The sequence below is a fragment of the Brassica napus genome, chromosome C5 (genome assembly GCF_020379485.1).
Source record: "Brassica napus cultivar Da-Ae chromosome C5, Da-Ae, whole genome shotgun sequence".
NCBI lineage: Eukaryota > Viridiplantae > Streptophyta > Magnoliopsida > Brassicales > Brassicaceae > Brassica > Brassica napus.
In genome coordinates, this window is record NC_063448.1 from 25,256,625 (window position 1) to 25,280,215 (window position 23,591).

At 40.5% G+C, this 23,591-nt stretch overlaps 3 protein-coding genes across 3 annotated transcripts; all 3 read left to right on the forward strand.

Annotated features, from left to right (window-relative positions):
* Nucleotides 1–11,359: 11,359 nt before the first annotated feature.
* LOC106442671 (high mobility group nucleosome-binding domain-containing protein 5-like) lies at nucleotides 11,360–13,287 on the forward strand. The gene is made up of 3 exons (XM_022703019.2): nucleotides 11,360–12,818; nucleotides 12,898–13,104; nucleotides 13,186–13,287. The coding sequence occupies exons 1-3, from the start codon at nucleotides 11,964–11,966 to the stop codon at nucleotides 13,285–13,287; spliced, it is 1,164 nt and encodes a 387-aa protein (XP_022558740.2). The 5' UTR covers nucleotides 11,360–11,963.
* Nucleotides 13,288–13,575: 288 nt separating this feature from the next.
* On the forward strand, nucleotides 13,576–20,048 carry LOC125587015. The gene is made up of 3 exons (XM_048757082.1): nucleotides 13,576–13,785; nucleotides 13,854–14,186; nucleotides 14,274–20,048. The coding sequence occupies exons 1-3, from the start codon at nucleotides 13,576–13,578 to the stop codon at nucleotides 14,637–14,639; spliced, it is 909 nt and encodes a 302-aa protein (XP_048613039.1). The 3' UTR covers nucleotides 14,640–20,048.
* On the forward strand, nucleotides 16,208–20,048 carry LOC125587014. The gene is made up of 2 exons (XM_048757081.1): nucleotides 16,208–19,004; nucleotides 19,322–20,048. Exon 1 carries the CDS (start codon nucleotides 16,208–16,210, stop codon nucleotides 17,756–17,758), a length of 1,551 nt encoding a protein of 516 aa, XP_048613038.1. The 3' UTR covers nucleotides 17,759–19,004; nucleotides 19,322–20,048.
* Nucleotides 20,049–23,591: the final 3,543 nt, after the last annotated feature.

Here is a 23,591-nt window from a genome sequence, read left to right on the forward strand (position 1 = left end):
CAACGAAGTGCAACTGCTGAGCACTGTCTTTAGAGGTATCGCCTTGAGGTATCAGATGGCTCTTGATACAGCTAGCGAGGGAAACTTCAACACCAGGAATCCGGTGGAGGCTGTGAGACTGATAGAAAATCTAGCAAACAGCAGCAGCACCAAGAACACTAACTTTGAGAGGAAGAAGTCTATTGCATCCCTAGGGAAGGAGCAGATGGACGAAGTTAGAGCAAAGTTAGATGTGGTTCATGAGCTTCTTAGGAAGAAGGTCTGCTCAGCTGAAGGAGAAGAAGCTGTATACATGGAAGGAGAAGAAGATGTGAACTACATTGGAGGTACTGGATTTCAGAGGTCTGGAAACCAGGGTGGAAACAGAAACTTCTTTGGCAATGGTCAGAGGAGTAACCAGAGTTCACAGTTCCAGAAACCTTTCAGCAACAACAGCAGAGGCTATGGAAACTCATTCTACCAGAATCCACCACCACAGACTCAGGAAAGCAAGATTGAAGCGATGCTTGACAGAGTTCTGGACGGACAGCAACAACTCACTGTGGATTTCAATGGGAAGATAGATTGTGCCTACAACAATCTGAACATAAGAATTGAGACCTTAGGGACTCAGGTGAGGAAGCTTGAAATGCAAGTGGTTCAGACTGGAGACACTGTAAAGAGGCAAGAAGCCTTGGCTAAAGAGGCATCAGTTGAGAAAGCAAAACACCACGTAAATGCCATCATAGATGATGATTTTTGGCAAGTGGTGAAGCATGAGAAGCTTGGAGAAGGAGACTTCGAAGTTAAAAGCTCCATGAGTTTTGGCGGATCACATTGGTGTCGACTGATGTCAATGGATACACATCGCTCGACAGACCATGACGAAGATCGATCGACAGATTACTCTAAACATCGATCGACGTCATCTGCTGAATCATGACTCATGAGGAATTCGCAGAAAAACATCCTCACCCACCCTCTTCTTTCTATGTCAAAATTGATCGACCGCATGAGCCAGCAGTCGACCGATAGAGAGAGACCGATATCGATCGACCCCCCTCACCTCCCATCGATCGACGGGCACCTCTAACCTACCGAGTGCGGTTACCATCTATTGATAATGACCGAATCAACGCACTCAGACCACCACCTAAACATTTAGCAAACCCATCAGAACCTACAACCAACCCTTCAGACACTACACCAGAGCCTATGCAAGTTGATGAGGCAACTGAAGGAAGAAGGTTAAGGAAAAGGAAGGAAAAGATTCCTAAGAACCTTAAGAGGGAAGCTAATGAGAAGGAGATGGATGGTTTCACTAAGAGAGTCCTCAGAATCCCAGTGGAGAAACCTTTTGATGAAGTTTATTTCACACACCGGTTGTGGATGTTCTTCAGAGAGACTAAGGAGACTGAGGAGGACATTAGGAGAATGTTTCATCATGTCAGGGAAAGGATGAAACTAAGGATCACATTGAAGAAGAAGAGTGATCCTGGGAAGTTTGCAATACCATGTGTGGTGAAGGGTATTGAATTTTTCCATGCATTTTGTGACACAGGAGCAACAGTCAGCATACTACCTAAGGTTATGGCAGACCAGCTGGGTCTGAAAATAGAGCCTTCATCAGAATCTTTCACCTTCGTGGACCGTTCAGAAAGAAGCTCAGGAGGCATCATAAAAGACCTTGAGGTACAGATTGGTAATGTCCTTGTCCCAGTAGATTTTCATGTCATGGACATCAAGCTTAACTGGAACTCTTCACTTCTGCTTGGAAGAGCTTTCCTGGCTACAGTAGGAGATGTATGTGACATGAACACCAACAGATTGTGTCTGACACTGATAGATCCAGATGTCCACTATGACCCAGTTTGAGTTGTGAGACAACAGGTCAACCTCGTGGAGCTTGGAAATGATCTTGGCTACATTGCAGCATGCCATTGTGGAGCAGAGTACGAAATAGAGAACTCAGAAACGATCAACACTCACACTGCGTCATCGATCGATTCCAATGAGTCACCAACGACCGATGAACACTATCCCACGTCGCTCTATGGGAAGCATCCAGTTGACCACTTCACGTTACCAGATCAGTTTTATCCAAACTTTGCCTTTCAACAACCCAACAAAAGAGGACGTGATGACTATTCCATAGGCAGTTGGGCAGACAGTGGATTCCATGAAAGTTTTGCACTAGAGACTGTAATTCCTTCATCCAATGAGGATCCTACTAAGGAGTATGATGAGGATTACTGGAAGGAAAGAGCTATAGAGATTGCTATGCAGGATGATAGATATTCAAGTCATTCCTTCAACAACACGTCTCCACCATCGATCAATAGAGTCTACTCAGCATCGGTCGATACCCACCCTCATCCAGCAAAACGATCTTATGCATCGATCGATGCCACATATGGTACATCGATTGATATTAAAGCCGCCGCCTTAAAAAAGGAGAAAGGGAATATTCCAATCCCAAGTAGGTTACCAACACCTATATAAGGAGTTTTGCACCCCAGATAACTTATCACGACACCGAAGCAGAAAAGATGAATGCTCTCACTAACCAATCAGAAGGAACATCAAGGAAGAGCGATCGATCCAAAAACCCTAATTCAGCAGATAAACGTCTACCATCGATCGATACTCCAGTATCAACATCGATCGATTCTCATTCTAAACCTAAACTTTCTTTATTTACTAAGAAGAATATGAGTATTGATTACGGTTTTCTAACTCCTGATGAATTTGGTATTTTCAGGGACCCAGTTGGCCATGCAAGAGCTATGGATGGAAGGATTCTACAAGTATCCAGAGAGGACAGAGCAGACATTCTTCAGGTGGCCAATGGACCAGACAACTTGTTTATGCAGCAACGCAACATTCCAGACAACATTCCAGCTATTCCAGACGAATATCCAAGGGCCGACACAATAGAAATTGGTTCACACCAATCATGCCGACCAGTTGGCCAAGCATCGATCGACAAGGTTGCTCCTACATCGTTCGACAGGGTAACACCAATGTCGCTCGACAAGGCACCTTCACCATCGATCGACAGACGTTACGAATTTGGACATCGCGCTTTTGACATCTATGGAGCCAAAAAAGTTCAGATGGGAACAGAAGGACGAACATGGTGTCTACAGAGATGAGTCTGGATATGCAAGGAGCGTAGCTGGTTAGATGATCCCTGTTACCAAGGACAACATCAGAAAAATTCTGGGGAGAGCATCCCTATTTGAAGAGAGTCACTTATATCTTCCAGAACATGCCACTTCTTTCACACCTACAAAACTGGCACCATAGATCTACACCAAGGATGAGATTAATGAGATGGTGACTGGTATTTGTGGAGCTCAGGAAAAGCTAGGAGATGAACTCAAGACATTGGTAGATGACACTTACCAGCCTTTGGACAGAGGTTACAATGAGCTTTTCAGAAGTATGGCAGAGATAAAGGACAGAGATTGAGAGTATGCAGCACAACCTTGAGAAAGAAGCTACGACATCAACATCGATCGACGCCAGCAAAGCAACATCGATCGACGTCAAGCCACAGACATCCCAGATTCCTGCAGAACTGGAAAGTATGGCAGAGAAGAAGGATGAATGGGAGATCGCATACATCAACACGGGGATTAACGACGTATACAACCCTCTCAAAAACAACTTGGACTGGTTAAGCACGAGAATTGATCTGCTACAGCAAGATTTGGACACCATCCACAAGAAGGATCCACAACCAGCCACATCGATCGATATATGCACCATCACATTGATCGACAGCAAGTTCGCAGCCATGGAAGATAGGTTACAAACCTACGAGGATATGCACGACCGTTTCACCTCACCTATCATGCGATACTTGGACACCTTGTCTACACAGATGATGAATGTCCAGAGGGACATTGGCAAGCTTAATAATCAATATGATTTTCAGGAAGAAGGTTCAACATCGATCGATAGGTTCCGTAGGGCATCGCTCGACGGCAAGAAACCTACAGAACATCTTCCCTACACAACAGCAGAAGTTGATCAGATCACATCAAAGCTTTACACAGCTCTAGACACCATGGAGGAACGACTTGAGAAGCGGTGAGATGACATCTACTTTCCATTCGACGTCAGACTCGGTGGACTGGATAGCCAAGCAGAGTGGTTACAGAAGGAAGTCAAAGCCATTCAGAGGCAACTCGCATCTCAACACCAGATATCAGCATCGATCACCAGAAAAACACTCCAAATCAATCGACAGTAATGCACCAGCATCGACCGATAAACACTTGGTCGCATCGATCGATACCACGTCTACACTAGACGACGAGCAGCTGATACAAAACAAAATGGAGTCAATGCATGAGGAACTGAACGAGTTATCAACATACGCCTACGACAAGATAGGATGGCATCAGTTCAGCATTGAAAACATCCTAGAAAGGCTACAGAACATCTTAAATGCAATACAGAAGATGGATGAGAGATGGACCAGAAATGATGAGGCCACAAGAAGTTTCATTGCAGCTTGGTCCAGAATGTGCAGAGATGAGGTGGATGCTTGTTTCCGAACAAGTAGCTGTCTTTCCACCAATTAGCCACATACCTCCACAGTCAAGCTAAATGACTATAACAAAGCGCTGAGTGTGAGGCAACCCACTATTAGGTAATTTTAATTGGTTTTCTTAGTTACTAGTATTTACTTTCGTTTTCATTCTTTCAGATTTATTGCAAGACCCAAGTAGGATGATCACCAACATATCGACCGTGGATGAGACGTTGACATCGATTGACGTACAATCACATACGACGATCGATGCACATCGATCGATTCCCACTCTGGTCAGGTTTATCTTCCTAACTTGTTACATTGAGTACTTATGATTTATTTCCACCATAACTCCGACTGTGTTACACTGGGACAGTGTAATTTAAGTCTGGGGGGAGGTTTACTGATATTATTTATTCTGATTCTTATAAAAGAATTTTAATAAAGTTATGCTTAGCTATGTGAAAGGGACTATGATCTTATTATTGATTTATACTTGAATGTCTAACCACTCTTTAGCACCATTCTAGATTTATTGATTACAGATAGTACTAAAGATGCTAAAGTGGATCAACCTGTCAACTATACACATTTGCCTTGATTGTTTGAAGGAACCAAAGCTGACCTCCAACACTAAACCTGACATAATCCATTGTCTTGGGGCTTGGTATACATGGGATCGGATTCTTCAGACAAGTCTGGAAGGTAACGCCTTGTGTAGATTCATTTATCACATTTCCTCTCTCTATTTTCGACCCTAGAGTAGTTAGTGATATTATCTAAAAAAAAAAAAAAAATCTGAAATTTATTACTTAATTAGGACTTAGGATCTAGTTAGGAGGAGTCTGAACAGGACTTGGTGGCTAAAACCATTAAGGCTTGATTCATAAAGATTCCAATAAAAGAATTCGAACGGGACTTGGAGGCGGCAATCTTCAAGGCTCGCTTCACAAAGAATTCTTGGATATAGGTCAAACAGAAGTGAACATGGCTTGGTGGCAACCACCATTAAGTCTTGATTCATGGAAGCCTGTCCAATCTTGGTCACTGATCCTGCAATGGAAGCAGACTTTGACTCAAGAGAGAAATTAGGAACTAACTTTTACCTGCAGTTCAAGATACTTGTCTGAAAATCCTTGCATCCTGTGATCGATATTCCCAAGGTAAAGCATGCACTTTTATATTTATGCTAAGAAATGAGGTTAGTAGAGGGGAATGTCAGACAGGATTTGCTGAGTTGTAGACTAGTTGAATTTGGTTGCTAAGCTAAGATATTGCATAATGTGCTTTTGTTATTAGGACGTTTTAGATGTGGTTTGCGAAATTGTAGAGGTGATGATTTCTATGTTTTAAATCTGTGAGTCCCTGCTGTTTTCAAACCTTTTTCAGAGAGACTGTCTGTTTGTTTTGCTTGAGGACAAGCAAAAGGGTAAGTTTGGGGGAGTTGATATACCATGGATTTGACCCATTTTCATCCATGGTATATAAGTGTTTTACTATCTATATATTATATATTTTATCCTATTAGGTATGTTTTCAGGTTCAGCAGTATCTTGGAGTAAAGTGATGATTATGGAGCATTTAGGAGCTTAAAAGAGATTTCATCCAAGCTGACCATTAGAGGTCGATACGAAGAAGAAGCAATCGTTCGATGCACATCCAGTGCCGTCGATCGATACAAAAGAGAAGCCTCGACGATTGAAAATTATGATCGATCGATGTATATCCTGTACCATCGATCGATGTCGAGACGCGAGATGCGCTACTTGGTTCCAGCCGACTTTAAACCCAAGGCTTCACCAAATTACAAGATTACCCCTGACGAGTTTTTAACCTAATAGTTATATACTTGCCTAAGTGTTAGGAGGTAAAGAGTTTTTTTGGAGCGACGATTGTATTCTTACTTTCAGCCGGAGAGAGAGAGAGAGTTTTAGGAGAGAAAATCATAGAGAGATTTGTGATTGGAACTCAATTGATTCATCTATTCTATTCTATGCAGTTTTTATCTATATTTTGTGTCATGAATTGCTTAGCTATGTCTGAGTAGTTTACTTGTTAGATTCAGGGTTCAAATAGGTTAGAGGGATTAGCCCCAACTATAGATTTGCTGAGTTGTGATATTCTTTGATTGATTGTTCTTAATGCTTGTTTTAGCCTTGCTAACTAGAACATGAACCTAGGAATTTGCATGTGTCAAGCATTCTTGATCATCCTGTCCTGAATCTAATCTGTCATGCTAGGACTGCTAGAGAGAGCTAACCGCTGATCTAGGAGACTAGTGAGCATTATCAACCCGCGCCTAGGGCCTAGCTAGAAGCTATCGATTGATATTGTCTTCTGGCAATCGATCGATATTACGAAAGGTGTATCGATCGATATCCATATAGGATCATCGATCGACACTTTCTTGTGATCAAAAGACGACAGTTGAGATCCAAGATCTAGTCAGTTAACCAGCGAAACATTGCCATCGCTGATCACTGTGATTAAGGAGTTGAGCTCTAATATATCATGCATGCAACTGTTAGGCATCTATAGGATTATGATCTCTAACACCTTAATTGAAACCCTGCATCTAATATCTTCCAATAATGTTACACCCCCAATCATCTTGTTAGTCGAGCAATAGAATTGCTCAATTAGGATTTCTATTTACTTTTAAACCATAAAACAACAAACACCTAGAATTAATAACCTGACTAGATTTAATAGGTTCCCTAGCTCCTTGTGGATTCGATCCCTAAGTACTGCAACTGAACCTCTTATTTGAGAGAGTAATTCACTCCTTAGGGTAATCTGAGTGGTATCAATGATGATTCATTTCAAATATATGTGTATCCATGGAACCTTGTTTCTTTAAGCAATGTGGGTTCTGTGGATCACAAGGTCCTGCATGATGATCACTTTAACGTTATTTGTATCCATGAGCCCTTGTTTCTTTAAGCAATGTGGGTTCGATGGATCACATGGTCTTTCGTGATGATTCACTTCAACCCTATGTGTATCCATGGAGCCTTGTTTCTTCAAGGAATGTGGGTTCGGTGGATCACAAGGTCCTTCGTGATGATCCAGTTTAACTCTATTTGTATTCATGATGTCTTGTTTCTTTAAGCAATGTGGGTTTGGTGGATCACAAAGTCCTTAGTGATGATTCACTTCAAATCTATGTGTATCCATGGAGACTTGTTTCTTTAAGCAATATGGGTTTGGTTGATACAAGGTCCTTCGTGGTGATTCAATTCAATTCTATGGGTATCTATGGAGCCTTGTTTCTTTAAGCAATGTGGGTTCGGTGGATCATAGGGTCCTTCGTGATGATCCATTTCAACTCTATTTGTATCCATGGAGCCTTGTTTCTTTAGGCAATATGGGTTCAGCGAATGATACGCAAAGATTCTTTCTGGTCCATAAAAAAGAATAGAAGTTTAGGATCTTGGATGTGGAATAAAATCCTAAAGTATAGAAATCATGCAAGGTAATTCATCAAAATAGAGGTTAAAAATGGAAGACACATGTCATTTTGGTATGATTCATGGTCTTCAATTGGATGTTTGAAGGAGGTATTGGGAACCAGAGGCATCATTAATCTCGGCACTGCAGACAATGCTCAGGTTTCAGATGTGTTTGCTCACCATTGACGAAGGAGACATAGGCAGAGGATACTGAATAAAGTAGAAGAAGAGATAAACTGTCTGCGAGTACGAGTTGGCCAAGAAGATGATATCCCCTTATGGAAGCAGGCAGATGACAAGTTCAAAAACATTTTCTCGACAAATGAAACTTGGATACAGGTGCTGTAGATGCAAAGATCAGATGGACGTTCTGATACAGACGCAAGTACAGCAGCGAAGGGAGCATAGTCTGCAACAGAGAAGTGTATGTGCGGATGAACAAGTCAAGACGAAGATTGCGACTTGAAGAATGGATTGCGGATCAAGGCTAAGTTGATACGAAAATATCTTGGGAACAAGCTTGAAGAGATTCACCTTGGAGAAGGGAGATCTCACGATGGAAGTTTTCTAAAAGGCCTTGGAGAGGTTTTAGGGAACTTGCCTTATTTGAGTAGATAGGGAATATTGGGTAGATAGGCGTGGATAGCTGACTTGGTTGTATTGTATATATAGTCATACTCGACCTGTGGATTAGGGTTGTCGAAAGAATTGTATTCTTAGCATAAGAGTGGAGTTCACTAAGCTTGTAAGCGAGTGAATAACACTAAGGGCTAAGGGGTAGAGGTTCTAGAGATCTTGTATTCGATCGTAGGACGTGTGAGGCTAGGGGAGCAAGTCAAGAAGGGTCTTGATCTTGTTTGAGTTCTGTTTAAAGAGATACTTGTAAGTTCGCTTTAAAAGAATACTAGTAATAACACATATCTTTGTAGAGATATTCTTTGGTGTACTCTGTGAGGTAGTTCTTGCATTTACAAGTGGTATCAGAGCAGTCACCTATTCGATTATATAACAGGTGAGATCCTGCAGAAGAAATGGAGAACTATCATGAGCTGGTGTCAAGCACAAGGGTGATGTTGGATGGATCCAACTATGGACTTTGGAAGTCACGAATGAGGTCTATCATTTGAGGGATTGATGCCATGGCGTGGAAATATGTGACAACTGGATGGTCAGAACCAAAGGCCAGGGACGAGAATGGTGTTGAATCCAACAAAGAAGAAGAACTTTAGACCGAGACAGAACTCAAGATGGCGAAGTTCAACTCCAGAGCACTTTCAGCTATACACGCCAGTGTCACAAAGAAACACTTTGAGCTGATTCAAGGATGTGAGACCGCCAAGGAAGCGTGGGAAATACTGCAAACTCACTTCGAAGGAACGTCAAAAGTGAAGAGCTCACGACTGGATTATCTAGCATCCAAGTTTGAGAATCTCAAAATGGGAGAAAGTGAATCAGTTGAAGAATTCAGCTCACAACTCAGTGGCATAGCTCAGGAATCCTTAGTATTGGGAAAGAAATACAAGGATAAGAAGCTGGTCAAGAAGTTTCTAAGGTGTCTACCATCTAAGTATACCGCATACAAGGCAGCTATGTCAGTCTCACTGAATACAGATGAGATAAGCTTTGATGAAGTAGTAGGGATGCTGAGAGCACATGAAATGGAGATTGACGGAGGAAAGAAAGGAAGGGAGTTGCACTGGTATCACAAGATTCAGATGACAAAGAAGATGACGATGATCCAGTAAGTATGCTTGTTAGGCGGTTTGACAAAGACCTTCGCAGAGCCGAATCATGTCAGAGAAGAGGAAGTACATCACAACGTGCTTCAGAAGGTGAGAAACGAACATCTGAGACAGAAAAGAACGATCATAAAGCGGAGGTTCAGTGTCATGAGTGCAAGGGGTATGGACATTACAAAACTGACTGTCCAACTGTTCGAAGGAGAGAAATCAAGTGCTACAAGTGCAAAGGAATTGGACACAATCAACTAGAATGCGTCAACGATCAGAAGAGGAGACGTGAGAAATCTATGATCGGAATTGATGAGATAGACTCAGAAGAAGACAGTGATGAAGAGGAGCTGGCTAACTTCGTAGCATTCATTGGCATCACAGAGTTTATGGAAGGACAAACTGATACTGATGATGATCAGTCAAGTGCAGATGGTGATAATGGAATTAGCTATCAAGAACTGTGTCAGACGGTAGTCCAGATTGGTAAGGAGAATCTATGTCTCAAAAAGGAGAAAAGCTGACTGGAAGACACGGTGATAAACCTAAGGAAAGAACTTGATGATGAAAGAAAGAAGGAGGCAAATACCTCAGATCTGAAAAAGGAGAATGTACGACTTGTTGTTCAAATTGAATTACTAGAGAAACAAGTGAAAAACGAGAAGGCTCGATCATCGGACTTAAATGCCAAGCTAGAACATCATTACAAGACTCTCAGAATGCTCAATGGGTCAAAGGAACTTGGTAAAATCCTGAGTCTGGGAAAACAGGATCAGACTTCTCGAGGTCTAGGATACACTGGGTATGGAAAGAGTGATACAGAACCCATCAAATTGGTGCCAACCTCCAACTCCAAAGGGAGAACAACAACTGAAGGTACTACCTCAAAGACTGGTGCTGGGAAAGTTAAGAATCTCCAGAAGGTGGGACGATCAGAGATTCAGCAAGAGAGAGGATGTTACTACTGTGGAAAACCGGGTCACATCAAGAAGAAATGCTATCACTTTCGGAAAAAAGTAAACCAGTTGTTGAGACGAGGAAAGTACTGATGGAATGGCTCTCGAAATCAAGTCTGGAGCAGGAAATCTGATTTAGGACGTACAACAGTGAAATCAACTCAACGATCTTTTCACGGAGGTCCGAGATGCAGCATGGCACTTGTATCAGAAGCAGTGGCATTGATATCCAAAGATGAAAATCCATGGTACTTCGACAGTGGTTGCTCTCGTCATATGGCAGGAACTCGCAAGAATCTCAAAGAGATAAAGCCATTGAAAGGAGGTAGAGTCACATTTGGAGATGGAAGCCAAGAAGCGATCAAAGGCAAGGGAAAGACTGTTGAAACCAAACCACCTCTGAAGGATGTGTTCTTAGTCAAGGGATTAAAATCAAACCTAATCAGCATCAGTCAATTGTGTGATGAAGGGTTGATAGTTCACTTCACAAGCAGAGAGTGCAAAGCTGTGAATGAGGAAAACAGAGTCATGATCCATGGAGTACGATCTGCTAACAATTGCTATGTATGGCAGAGTGTACAACAGTGCTTTGTTGCACATGATGAAACAAGTCTGTGGCATCAAAGACTAGGTCACATGACACTACAGGAAATGTGGGTATTAATAGCGTCGTAGCATAGCGTTTTTTGCTTCTCTGCCATTGTATATAAACACGGGCCTTTATAATAGCGTTTTTGAAATGTATAAGCTATCTTTGTAGTCGCGGGAAAATAAAATAATTCAGCCGCGTTAATTTGGTAAGTGGAGGCGCCTTACCATTGCAAATCAAAAACTAAATGCTATCGTATATGAAAAAATATATTAAAAATAACTTAAGTATTAATCGAAACCGAGACTTCATTCTCTTCACTTCACTCTCTTCACATTCCTCAAAATCAAAACCGACTCATCGAAGTTCTTCAGAGTTCTCTCGAGTCGAAGCTTCAATTGGTATGAGTTTCGATTTGATTCTGAGTTTAGAATAGAGACTGGTTCTCTCGAGTCGAATCTCTTTGATTTTGGGTTTCTCTTTGATTCAAATCTCTTTTCACATGCATGTCCGCGTTAACACATGATTCGATTTTGATTGTGGGTTTCGATTAGGTTTTGAATATGATTGTGGGTTTCGATTAGGTTTTGAATATGATTGTGGGTTTCAGTTTGATTTTGAATATGATTGAAGGTTTCGATTTGATTTTGGGTTTAGATTTTTTGATCGAATGGCTTGATTTGATTTTGGATTTGTTTATCAGTTTCAGAAATGGCAAAGACAAGAGGACAAGTTGGTTCTCGTCGGAGTAGACGTAATCAAGGCTTGGAGGTAGTAGATCAAGAGGACAAGGCACCGCAACTAAAAGTGAAGAAAAGAACAGCAAAGAAAACGGCTTCCCCTAAAAAGAATTTAGTTTTAACGCCAACGAGAAGAAGTAGTAGAATCAAGAAAGTGGCTGCTGAAGATGATTACATAGAAGATGTAACACCATCTGACGATGATGAGGTAGAAGATGTTACACCTCCTAAGGATGATGAAGTACAAGATGTAACACCTGCTCAGGATGATGAAGTAGAAGATGTAACACCCGAAGATAAGGATGATCAGGCTGAGAAGTCAATGTCTGAAGAAGATAAAGACGATGAAGAGGATGTCAATGGGAAAGAGGATGAAGAAGATGGCGATGTCAATGGGAAAGAGAATGAAGAAGATGGAGATCTCAATGGGAAAGAGAATGAAGAAGAACCGGCCAATATGGAAGATGATGGAGTTCTTAATGAGAAAGGGAACGAAGAGGAAGCTTGCGAAGAAGAAGCTCGCGATATGGAAGAAGATGGCACTGCGCAAGATGATGAGATTCCTAGTACTGAAGGAGTTGAGCTAGCAGGGGAGGAAGTTCAAAAAAAAAAAAAAAGAGGACCTACAAAGTTGCGTAGAGTGGCTGAAAATCCCAATGATAAGATTATGGTCACATTCAATGACATTGGTGAGCATGTTGGACCTGGTTCAGTAACACTATCGTCGTTTCTTGGTCCTCTTGTGAGGGAACATGTTCCGGTTACACTTGCCGATTGGAGAAAACTTGATGCAGCGACTAAAGCAACAATGTGGGAAGAAATTCAGGTTTGTATATATATTAGTATGTTTTGTTTAACCGCAAGATGAAATTATAAACATGTTTAACTTGATTATTGTGATGCAGGGGAGGTTTAACTTGCAAGAAGAGTGGCAGAAAGCTGTTATTTTCAAGCAGCTGGGAAATGTGTGGAGGGCTGGGAAGTCGAGGCTGGTGTCACAAGTACGTGTGGCGAAGACTGCAGCTGAGAGAATAGCTTTAAAACCGAGCAACATCCCATCCCTTCAACTGTGGAACACTTGGGTTAAGAGTAAGACTACCAAATCTTTCACAGTGAGTTATCTACAACTAAGTAAGTTTCATCCTTAAAGGTCATGTCTGATGGATATAATCAATGTCATATTTATATTGTAGGAAACGAGTAACAAGTACAGAGCGATGAGAAGAAATCAGATTCCTCACACCACCAGCCGCAAAGGAATGCTTCGTTTAGCTGATGATATGGTAAAAGAGTAGTCAAACATCTACATATTGTACATCAGCTTGTTAGATTAAAATGGTAGTGAGATATGTTTGTTTTCATATAGAAAAAAAAGAGTAAAGACCCAAGTAAGGTGAGTAGATCCAAGGTTTGGATTGCGGGACACACTCATGCTGATGGCAGACCTGTGAAGCCCCAGTTTGCTGAGACTATTGTAAGCATTATGGAAGTTGTATATTGTGTATAGTTAATAGACTATGGCAATGAATGATTTTGTGTTTAAATGATTGTATCAGGAACAAATACAGTCACTTGACAGTCAGATGGACTCCACATCAGCTGCTGATAACATAAGGGAAGATGCTGTGAGCAAGGTTTTGGGAAAAGACAAACCTGGACGAGTAAGGGGCTTTGGTAGAGGGATTACAGCTAATAAGCTAGCATATCTGCAATTTAGAGACGCTAAGATTGCAGAAATGAAAAGTGAGATTGAAGAGTTAAAGGGGATGGTGCGAGAATTAGCTGAGAAGAAGGTAATCCTTTTCATTACCTTTGGTCAATTAGTTTTAAGACATTTACGATTTCCGTTGCCTTTTCTCAGAAAAGTAATGTTGATGCTGAAACATCTGAGAGTAGTGGTGGATTCAAAGAAGGAGTCAGAGTACAAATACTGGATTGGATTGAATCAGAGGATGTTGTTGTTGGTGAAGGAGAATTCTGCTCTGCTGAACCGAAGTACAAAATTGGTCGTATACCAATTGGTCCTAATGCAGTGGCTATCGTAGTTAAGTATGCACTAAGCGCATCAGCTTCACTCTGGAGGCCTACTACGGATGTGTTAACTCTTGATGAAGCTGTGGGATACAAGATATCTTGGCCAATGGATAAAGTGATTTTGGATAAGGATCCAAACTGTTCTGAAGATTTATCTATGGTAAATTTTCAAATCTTGTTTTCTTCTTACAACAATTGAGTCATCTCTAATCATTACTAAAATTTCTAATTTCAAATCTTGTTTTAGCAAAGCAAGGAAGGTGAATATCGAAGATGCAAGATATATGATTGGACCAATGATGAGGACGAGGTCATTGCTGAAGGTCTCGTGTGCTCTTCAAAATCCAAAGACATGGTTAACAACATACCTCTGGGTCCCAATGCTGTTAGTGTCGAAGTAGTGAAGGTGTTCAATGATCAAGCATATTTGTGGAGGCCAACCGCTGATATGTTCTTGATTGGTGATGCACTTAGCGAGAAAATAGCATGGCCAGTCCTAAAGGTTGAAGTCATGCCTACACCCGCTACAGAAGTAACACCAACTAAATGTGCAGGGAAGAAAATAGCATCACCTTCGAAGCCAGCCAAGAAAAAAGCAGTGGTATGTAATTGACATGAAGTTAAATTTTTTTATTTGCCTGATGATTGATGTTGCGGCCTTGATTGATGTTGGAACTTGCTTCTGTCATCTTGTTTGAGTTGTAGAGTCCAGGTAGCACTAGTTCGACCAGAAGTCCGAAGCAGAAGTGCACTCTCTTGGATTGCAACAACTCTGGACGTAAGGTAGCTGAAGGAAGGGTAGCTTCAACGGATCCGAATGAGTTGTGCCACTTTGTACCCCTAGGTCCAAATGCAAGCAAGGTGTGGATTGATGTGGCTAAGATCGATGATGCAAAAGTCTGGAGGCCAAATTCAGAGATTGAATACATATCTGATGCAATGGGTTCGGTTGTGGCATGGCCAAATGACAAAATCAAGTTTGTCTAAAATTATCGTATCGGCTATGTATTTCTAGTGTGTGATCGAATGTTTAGGTACTTTTTTACTCGGTTGAAATCATGTATGATATTATGTAACAGTTAGCAGACAAAAAAAACAAAAATTATGTGTTATATTATGATATAAGGTTATGTGTGAAAATGTTTAGCTTGTTAACCCCTATACCCTTAAGTGCATAATTTTAAATTAAACCATAAGCTTTAAAAATTAAATCCACAGACGGGAAGACCAAAAATTAAAATCCTATACCCTAAAGTGAAATCCCTAAACCCTAAAGTACAAACCTATACCCTATACCCTAATTGTACTTGATTTCACAATTTTGTTCATTCTTAAAAGGATATTGTAATCTTAATTTCACAAAACTGATTAGTTATAAATTTTATAAACACTCATTTGTTCAAACCCTATACCCTAAAGCCTTTGTACATACAAATAAGTAGTAGTGTTTATGAACATATGAGCTAGATTGATCAATCTTATAAAAGCTCACATAAAAAATTTATATTCATACAATTTTTTTTTTGTAAAATTGGAAAACTGAATATTTGATTTTTAAGATTTAATTTAATTTTTTTTTGCTTCAAAATCATATTTATATATTAATTTCCAGATTTCAAACGAAATTAATACCTTGAGCCAATAAGGAGTAACCTCCAAGATTGCAGACGTGGCAAACCATATGCCGATGGATGTGTCTTCCCAACTTCAATCTTAGCCATTCTTTTTATTTTTTGAGCCAATGAGGAGCAACTACTAAGATTGCACTCGGATTAATCATAGACCGTCCGATTTCTCTCCAAATCTTTGATCACAACCGTTCATTTTTTTCTGTCTCTGTTTGCACTCGGAAAATTTCAGAACACAACATCTCTCTTTCTGTCGAAACTCCTTTCTGTCTCGCGATCTAAAATCGAAAAAACCCTAAAGAAAGCACATGTATCTCTCGAGCTAAAATCAAACCAGCTGTTCCTGTATTCGCCGATTGAAAGTAAGCAAATGGATAAGTCGTGGATTTGGCTTCCAAGGTATAACCTAAAATCCCTCGATCTCATTTCTACTCGCCGATTGAAATAAAGCTAACTTCTTTTGTCTGATTCTTGTAGGAATAGCCACGAGTATTCAGAAGGAGCAACTAATTTTGTGAATTCGTCCGCAAAAAGATTGGGAAGTCTGTCTGAAATGCTATGCCCTTGTAGAGACTGCCGCAATCTGAGCCATCAGTCACTGGATAAAATTGTGGAGCATTTGGTGATTAGGGGTATGGATAAGAAGTATAAGAGTTCTCGTTGGAGTATTCATGGAGAAAAAAGAGATTCTGCAGAAGACAGTGTTCTTCAATATGAAACAGAGGCGTTTGATTTGTTTAAGACAACATTCTCCATGGACGAAGGTGGTCCAAACCCTACAACTGACAACGAAGACGATGAAGCACCAGAGGAAATTGAGTTTAAGAAAAAGCTCAGAGACGCTCAAACGCCATTATACTCGGATTGTCTCAAGCACACAAAGGTTTCAGCTATCATGGGACTTTACAGATTCAAGGTTAAAAGTGGTGTGTCGGAGAACTACTTTGATCAGCTGTTGGTTTTACTTGAGGATTTGCTACCTGAAGACAATGTTCTTCCCAAGAGTTTAGCTGCAATCAAAAAATTTCTGAAGATCTTTGGGTTCGGCTACGACAGTATTCATGCTTGCAAGAATGATTGCATATTGTATAGGAAGGAGTATGAGAACCTAGAAAGCTGTCCAAGATGCAAAGTTTCAAGATGGGAAATGGATAAGCACAGTAATGAGTTAAAGGTGGGGATTCCGGCAAAGGTCCTTAGATATTTTCCAATCAAGGACAGGTTTAGGAGGATGTTTAGATCACAAAGGATGGCTGAAGATCTGCGTTGGCACTATACCAATGCCACTGAAGATGGTACAATGCGGCACCCTGTTGATTCTATCTCTTGGGCACAAGTGAATGCTAAATGGCCAGACTTTGCTGCTGATCCACGGAATCTTCGACTTGGGATTTCTACAGATGGGATGAACCCTTTCTCCATGCAAAGCACCAATCACAGCACATGGCCAGTGTTGTTAGTGAACTATAACACGCCTCCAACCATGTGTATGAAGGCTGAGAATATAATGCTGACTTTGTTGATCCCTGGTCCTACTGCTCCTGGTAACAACATTGATGTTTACCTAGCACCACTGATAGACGATCTAAAGGATTTGTGGGCTGAGGGTATTGAAGTGTATGACTCATTTGCGAAGGAGAACTTTAATCTCAGAGCCTTGCTGCTTTGGAGTATCAGTGACTATCCAGCCTTAGGAACACTGTCTGGATGTAAAGTAAAGGGGAAACAAGCCTGCAATGTATGTGGAAAGGATACACCTGCAAGGTGGCTTAAGTTTAGCCGCAAGTTTGTCTACATGAGTAACAGAAGGAGACTACCGCCTGGCCATCGTTACAGATATAAAAAAGCTTGGTTTGACAACACTGTGGAGGAAGGGAATGCTAATAGGATACAAACAGGCGCTGAGATATATGAGACACTACAAGCTTTTACGAATGATTTTGGTAGACCTCTAGAGAAGGAAAAAAAAAGGAAAAGACTAGAGTTGGAAGATGATGAGAGGTTACAAGAAGAAGAGTGTGAAGAATCAAATGAACTATGGCGGTGGAAGAAGAGATCAATATTCTTTGATCTACCTTACTGGAAGGTAAACTATAGTAACTGACCTATATTATCTGATTACTGGAAGAAGAGATCAATATGTCTAACAGTTTCTTGTTTAATGTGTTAGGAGTTGCCTGTTCGTCACAATATTGATGTTATGCACGTAGAAAAGAATGTGTCCGATGCTATATTGTCTCTGTTGATGCAAAGTGCGAAGTCAAAAGATGGGTTGAAAGCAAGAAAAGACTTAGAAGATATTGGAATCAGAAAGCACTTGCACACAGAGGTGAGGGGAAAGAAAACATACTTACCTCCTGCTGCCTACTGGTTATCGAAGAGAGAGAAGACCATTTTCTGCCAAAGGTTAGCTAAGTTTAGAGGCCCTGATGGTTATTGTGGTAATATTGCGAATAGTGTTTCAGTTAACCCTCCAAATATTGGTAGTTTAAAGTCGCATGATCATCATGTCTTAGTACAGAACTTGTTACCAGCTGCATTAAGAGGGTTGTTACATAGGGGTCCTAGGATAGCCATAAATAGATTATGCAGTTACTTCAACAGGTTGTGTCAGCGCATCATTGACCCAAAAAAAAAACTTATATCCATGGAGACAGAGTTTGTGGAGACAATGTGTTAGCTGGAGCGCTTCTTCCCTCCAGCCCTTTTTGATATCATGTTTCACCTTCCACTACATTTATCAAGAGAGGCACGGTTGGGAGGACCAGTTCACTTCCGATGGATGTATCCCTTCGAAAGGTTTGATCAACATCTCTCTTCAATATATCCACTTCCCACAATGATGTTTGACTAATATTCATATTTCCTGAGTTATAGGTACATGAAAACACTAAAGGCTTTTGTTAAGAATTATGCAAGGCCAGAAGCATGTATGGCTGAGGCGTATTTAGCTGGAGAATGTGTTGCATTTTGTTTAGAGTTCCTTAAAGAATCAGTACCAGTTCAAGAAGCAGTTAATCGTAATGAAGATGTTGAGGCTGATAGAATGGTGGTTGAAGGCCGACCTCTGCAGAAGGGTATAGAGGTTACCCTGTCAGATAAAGATAGAGACATTGCACATCGATATGTGCTAATGAACATGGCATCTTTGGATCCCTTTCTTGAGTAAGTAATTCTCTATGTTTCTTCTACTTGTTTTACTCATAATTTCATTTTCATATACTGTTGTTTAATTTAAAATCAGGATGCATTTGGAAGAGTTGCAAGCTAAGGATGCTCGATTGGCTAAAAATGAAACTTTGTTATGGAAAAACCATACTGAACACTTTACAGAATGGCTTAAAAATAAGGTTACAAACTCCAAATTCTTTTCTTGATTATTATTGTAAATACTGGTTAGCTTGTTTGGTGATGACTGGTTAGCTTGTTTGGTGATGACTAGTTAGCTTGTATCATGATGCCTGGTTTGTATCTTGAAGAACATGTCCATATTTTAGCGAATTGATGTCTGAGTAGCTTATAGCTTGATGAAACTGTCTGGATTTTTAGTATTTTGATGACTGGTTAGCTTGTAGATTGATGATTGGTTTCGTGGTACATATTATCATGTTTTGATTATAATTTAAGTACCTCGGCTTGATGATAATCCTCTGATTTCCTGCGGCAGATTCATTTAGACTCAAAAGATAGTCATTCTAAGGAGATAAGGTGGTTGGCATTTGGACCAAGAAATGTTGCTTTAGCACATAAAGGATTCATCATCAATGGCCAACGGTTTCATACTGATGCGGTCAAGCTGAAGACACAAAACAGTGGAGTAACTTATGAAGCCTTTAGCATGTGTAGATCAAGTGCAAGAGATATGAAACAGGTCGCGGATATGATTACATACTATGGAGTGATAAAGGAGATTTTGGTCATCGACTATCACATGTTCAAAGTGCCACTCTTTAGATGCAACTGGGCAAACACAGCGAATGGTGTGAAGGAAGAAGATGGCTTCACTCTTGTTAACCTTCATATGAACCAAGCAGCCTTTTGAAAGATCCATTCATTCTACCTTCTCAAGCGAAACAGGTTTTCTACTCTAGGGAGGATGATGCTTCAAATTGGTATGTTGTTATGAGAGCACCACCTAGAGGTTATCATGAGTTGGAAACAGAAGAGGATTTAGGTGGTGCTCCTTTACCTATCCAAGAAGTTGATGATATGGGTGATGATATGGATGATGATAGTAGTGTATATGTTAGGGATGATTGTGAAGGTTTATTAGTGGTAGATTGATGATATGTTGTATGCTTGTGTGATGGTTTGTATGAATGTGATAATGTTGTGTTATGGGATTTGAATAATTATATTGATTTTTGGAATTTTAATAATTTATATTGTTTTTATTTCATATTTTCGAATTAATTATTTAAAAATCAATTCAATAATTATTATTAATTAATTTTGGGATAATTATAAAAATAATTAATAACACGAAACATTTGCTATCTTTGCTACTAGGAAAAATCAAATTATTTGGTTCTAATAACATTTATTAAACGTTATTATAAATACTAACAATTGCGAACACAAAAGCGCTATTGTTATACACTTAGTAATAGCACAAAGGAAAATCGCTATTAAAAGGGTTGGACTTTTTATAACGGGTGATGTCAGAGCGTACAAGGAAACGCTATTAAACCAAAATGATAGCGCTTTTCGTCCGCTATTACTAACCACATTTCCTGTAGTGTGAACATGAGGCATATGACCAACATCATCAGAAAAGGTGCAGTCAGAGGCATTCCTCAGCTGGAGGAAACGGAGAAGACAGTTTACGGACCGTGCAATCAAGGAAATCATGTCAAAGTTCAACACAAGATGATTCAAGATTTGTACGGCCCTGGATAGGCTGTAACTCCCTGGATCTCTTGTAGGTGGGTAAATGCTTTGATAATCCTTGCAAATAGAGAATCAAAGACTCGATCTGTATCAAGGCGTGTGGATTGATGTGGGACACAAGAGAGATGGCTCGCCTCCTGATACTCCAAGGCTTCTGGTCTGGATATGACACACCAAATCAGAGAACCCAAGCTGGATATTACACACCAGCAGAATTGAGAGAAAACTCAAAACAAAGAAGATGATAAAAAAAGGTCGATTGATTGATTTCTCAGCTGCGTACAATGATAAATAGAAAACGCTAACATACCCTAATCCTAAACCAGAATGGTTTAGTTTATTTATAATCCTAATCCAATTCGAAATTGGTTTATTACCTGGTCTAATCCTAATCCTATTAAAACTTGGTTTACATCAGTTTTGAATTACAAATAAGAAATTAACCAACAAGCTGGTTCTTCTTTGGTTTCTTCTTGGCCACGACTTGAACTTGATCTTGGACTGTCTCCTAATGTTCTTTAGATCCTCCACCCTGTTGGTCCACCAAGAGATAAAGTGGATCAAGCTTCTGGTTACAACTCTCTTTATGGGCTGAAAAAGCCTTATTTCGCCAACTTCAAATCTAACCCAATCTATCTCCTTCCTGAAGTGTTTGCCTTGTTTTACATGCATATTAGGAAGATAATTGAGGTCTCTAAAGCTCAGCTTGAGTTCAGGTGCATTGCTCTTCATCTCTTCTTTGTTGCTCACCAAACCGGCTCTATCTGAAACAATGATCAGCTTCTCTGCTCCTAGTTTAATCAGCTTCTCTGCTCCTGGTTTGTTCAGCTTCTCATCTCCTGGTTTAATCCTTCTTGTTCAAGTTGTTGCAAGGCTGTATCAAGAGTTCTCATTCTCTCTCTATCCAGAACTTCATAAATCATTCCAATGAGACCTTGAAACTGCCCATTCAGCCAAGCTTTGATCAGTGTATTTGCTAGCCCATTCATTGAATCCCATCCCTTAAGTTTGAGCCTGATCAGGATCGCACCATACTCTCTCCCTTTAAAAGTATTTATCCTCAAATCCAAATCTTGTAAGATGATAGAACCATGATCATCTCCTAGATCAAATATCCAGTATTGCAATCTTTTTCCATTCCTCAGCAACCTCTTGGAACCTTGCTCAATACCAATGAATTCTAAGTAAGGTTGTTGTTGCTCTTTGATGAGCTTGATCTTTACTGCCACTCTCCTGTTGTAGCCTACAGACGCCTCATACATAGATATCTCAGCATGTATTCTTTCCTCAACAAGATCAGAAAGGAGTATTGGTTCTCCAATATCATGCAGAAACTTTGCTGCTTGTTTTAGTGTTCTAACTAGCCCATTATGTTGGAGTAGGAGAATGCTTCTGATGTCTCTCAAAGCACCTTGACCAGCACACATTTTAACTGGTTCTTATGCAGCATAGGGTCAGGTGGTCGTGTGCAATGATCCCCATATTCACTCTGAAGTTTTGGCCTCTCTTTATCCACAACAAGTTTCTGTTTTGCTCTTCTCAGCTTGTTCTGATCAGTTATGAGCTTGATCAAGGACGTGTTGCCTCCTGTCCCACCTCTATATTTATTGCAGATACTTAGGATCACTCCAAAGATATTCAGTCAAACGATATGCTTGAAATGGTACACATGGATCTCATGGGTCCTATGCAGACAGAGAGCATAGCAGGGAAGAGGTATGTTCTAGTTCTGGTTGATGACTACTCAAGGTTTACATGGGTCATATTCATTCGTGAAAAGTCTGATACACTGGAAAGCTTCAAGATCTGGGCTCTTCAAGTTGCAAATGGGAAGAGACGACTGAAGCAGATTCGCAGTGATCATGGGGGAGAATTCCAGAATGAAGCCATGAGTAATTTCTGTGGACAGAACGGAATAGTTCAACAATTTGTTGCACCTAGAACTCCTCAACAAAATGGAGTAGTAGAAAGAAAGAATCGCACGCTTCAGGAGATGGCGCGAGCTATGATGCATGGTAACAATGTGAAGCAGAGGTTCTGGTCAGAGGCTATTAGCACTGCATGCTACATCATAAATCGTGTCTATGTCAAAAGAGGAACTATCAAGACTCCGTATGAACTATGGAAAGGCAAAACACCAAACCTCAGTTACTTTCATGTTTTTGGGTGTAAGTGCTACATCCTGAACGACAAAGAGCATCTTGGCAAGTTTGATGCAAGAAGCGACGAAGGCATGTTCCTAGGATACTCAGCAAACAGCACAACCTTCAGAGTCTACAACTTGAGGCCCCTGATGATCATGGAGTCAGTATATGTTGTGTTCGATGATGTCACAGCAGTGGAATGGGAAAATGATGAGGAACAGAAGAAAGCTACGCCATCGGATGCATCAAAGGACCCATCAACTGAATCAACGAATGACACAACAACTCCCTCAGAATTGCCTCAGGAGACAATCACTCCAAACATTCACAAAAATCACTCATCTAGCGATGTTATTGGGAACGTGAATGAAGGGAGAAGAACAAGAGGTGTGAAGATCAAATTTAGAGAAATGGTGCAGTCAGCATGCTTTGTCTCAAATATTGAACCAAAGACCACACCGAAGCACTTTCGGATGAGTTCTGGATTCAAGCCATGCAGGAGGAACTTGAACAGTTCATCAGAAATGATGTATGGGAATTGGTGAAGAAGCCATCTGATGGTCACATAGTTGGGACTAAGTGGATCTTCAAGAACAAGATTGATGAGAAAGGAATTGTGGTCAGAAACAAAGCAAGATTAGTAGCTCAGGGGTATTCACAAATCGAGGGAGTTGATTTTGAAGAAACATTTGCTCCAGTGGCTAGATTGGAGTCTATCAGACTGTTCATTGTAATGGCATGCATCATGAACTTCACAATGTACCAAATGGATGATAAGAGTGCATATCTGAATGGGATACTGTCTGAAGATGTATATGTACATCAGCCAAAGGGTTTTGAAGACGCAACTAATCCTGAGTATGTGTACAAACTCAAAAAAGCTCTATACGGGTTGAAGCAAGC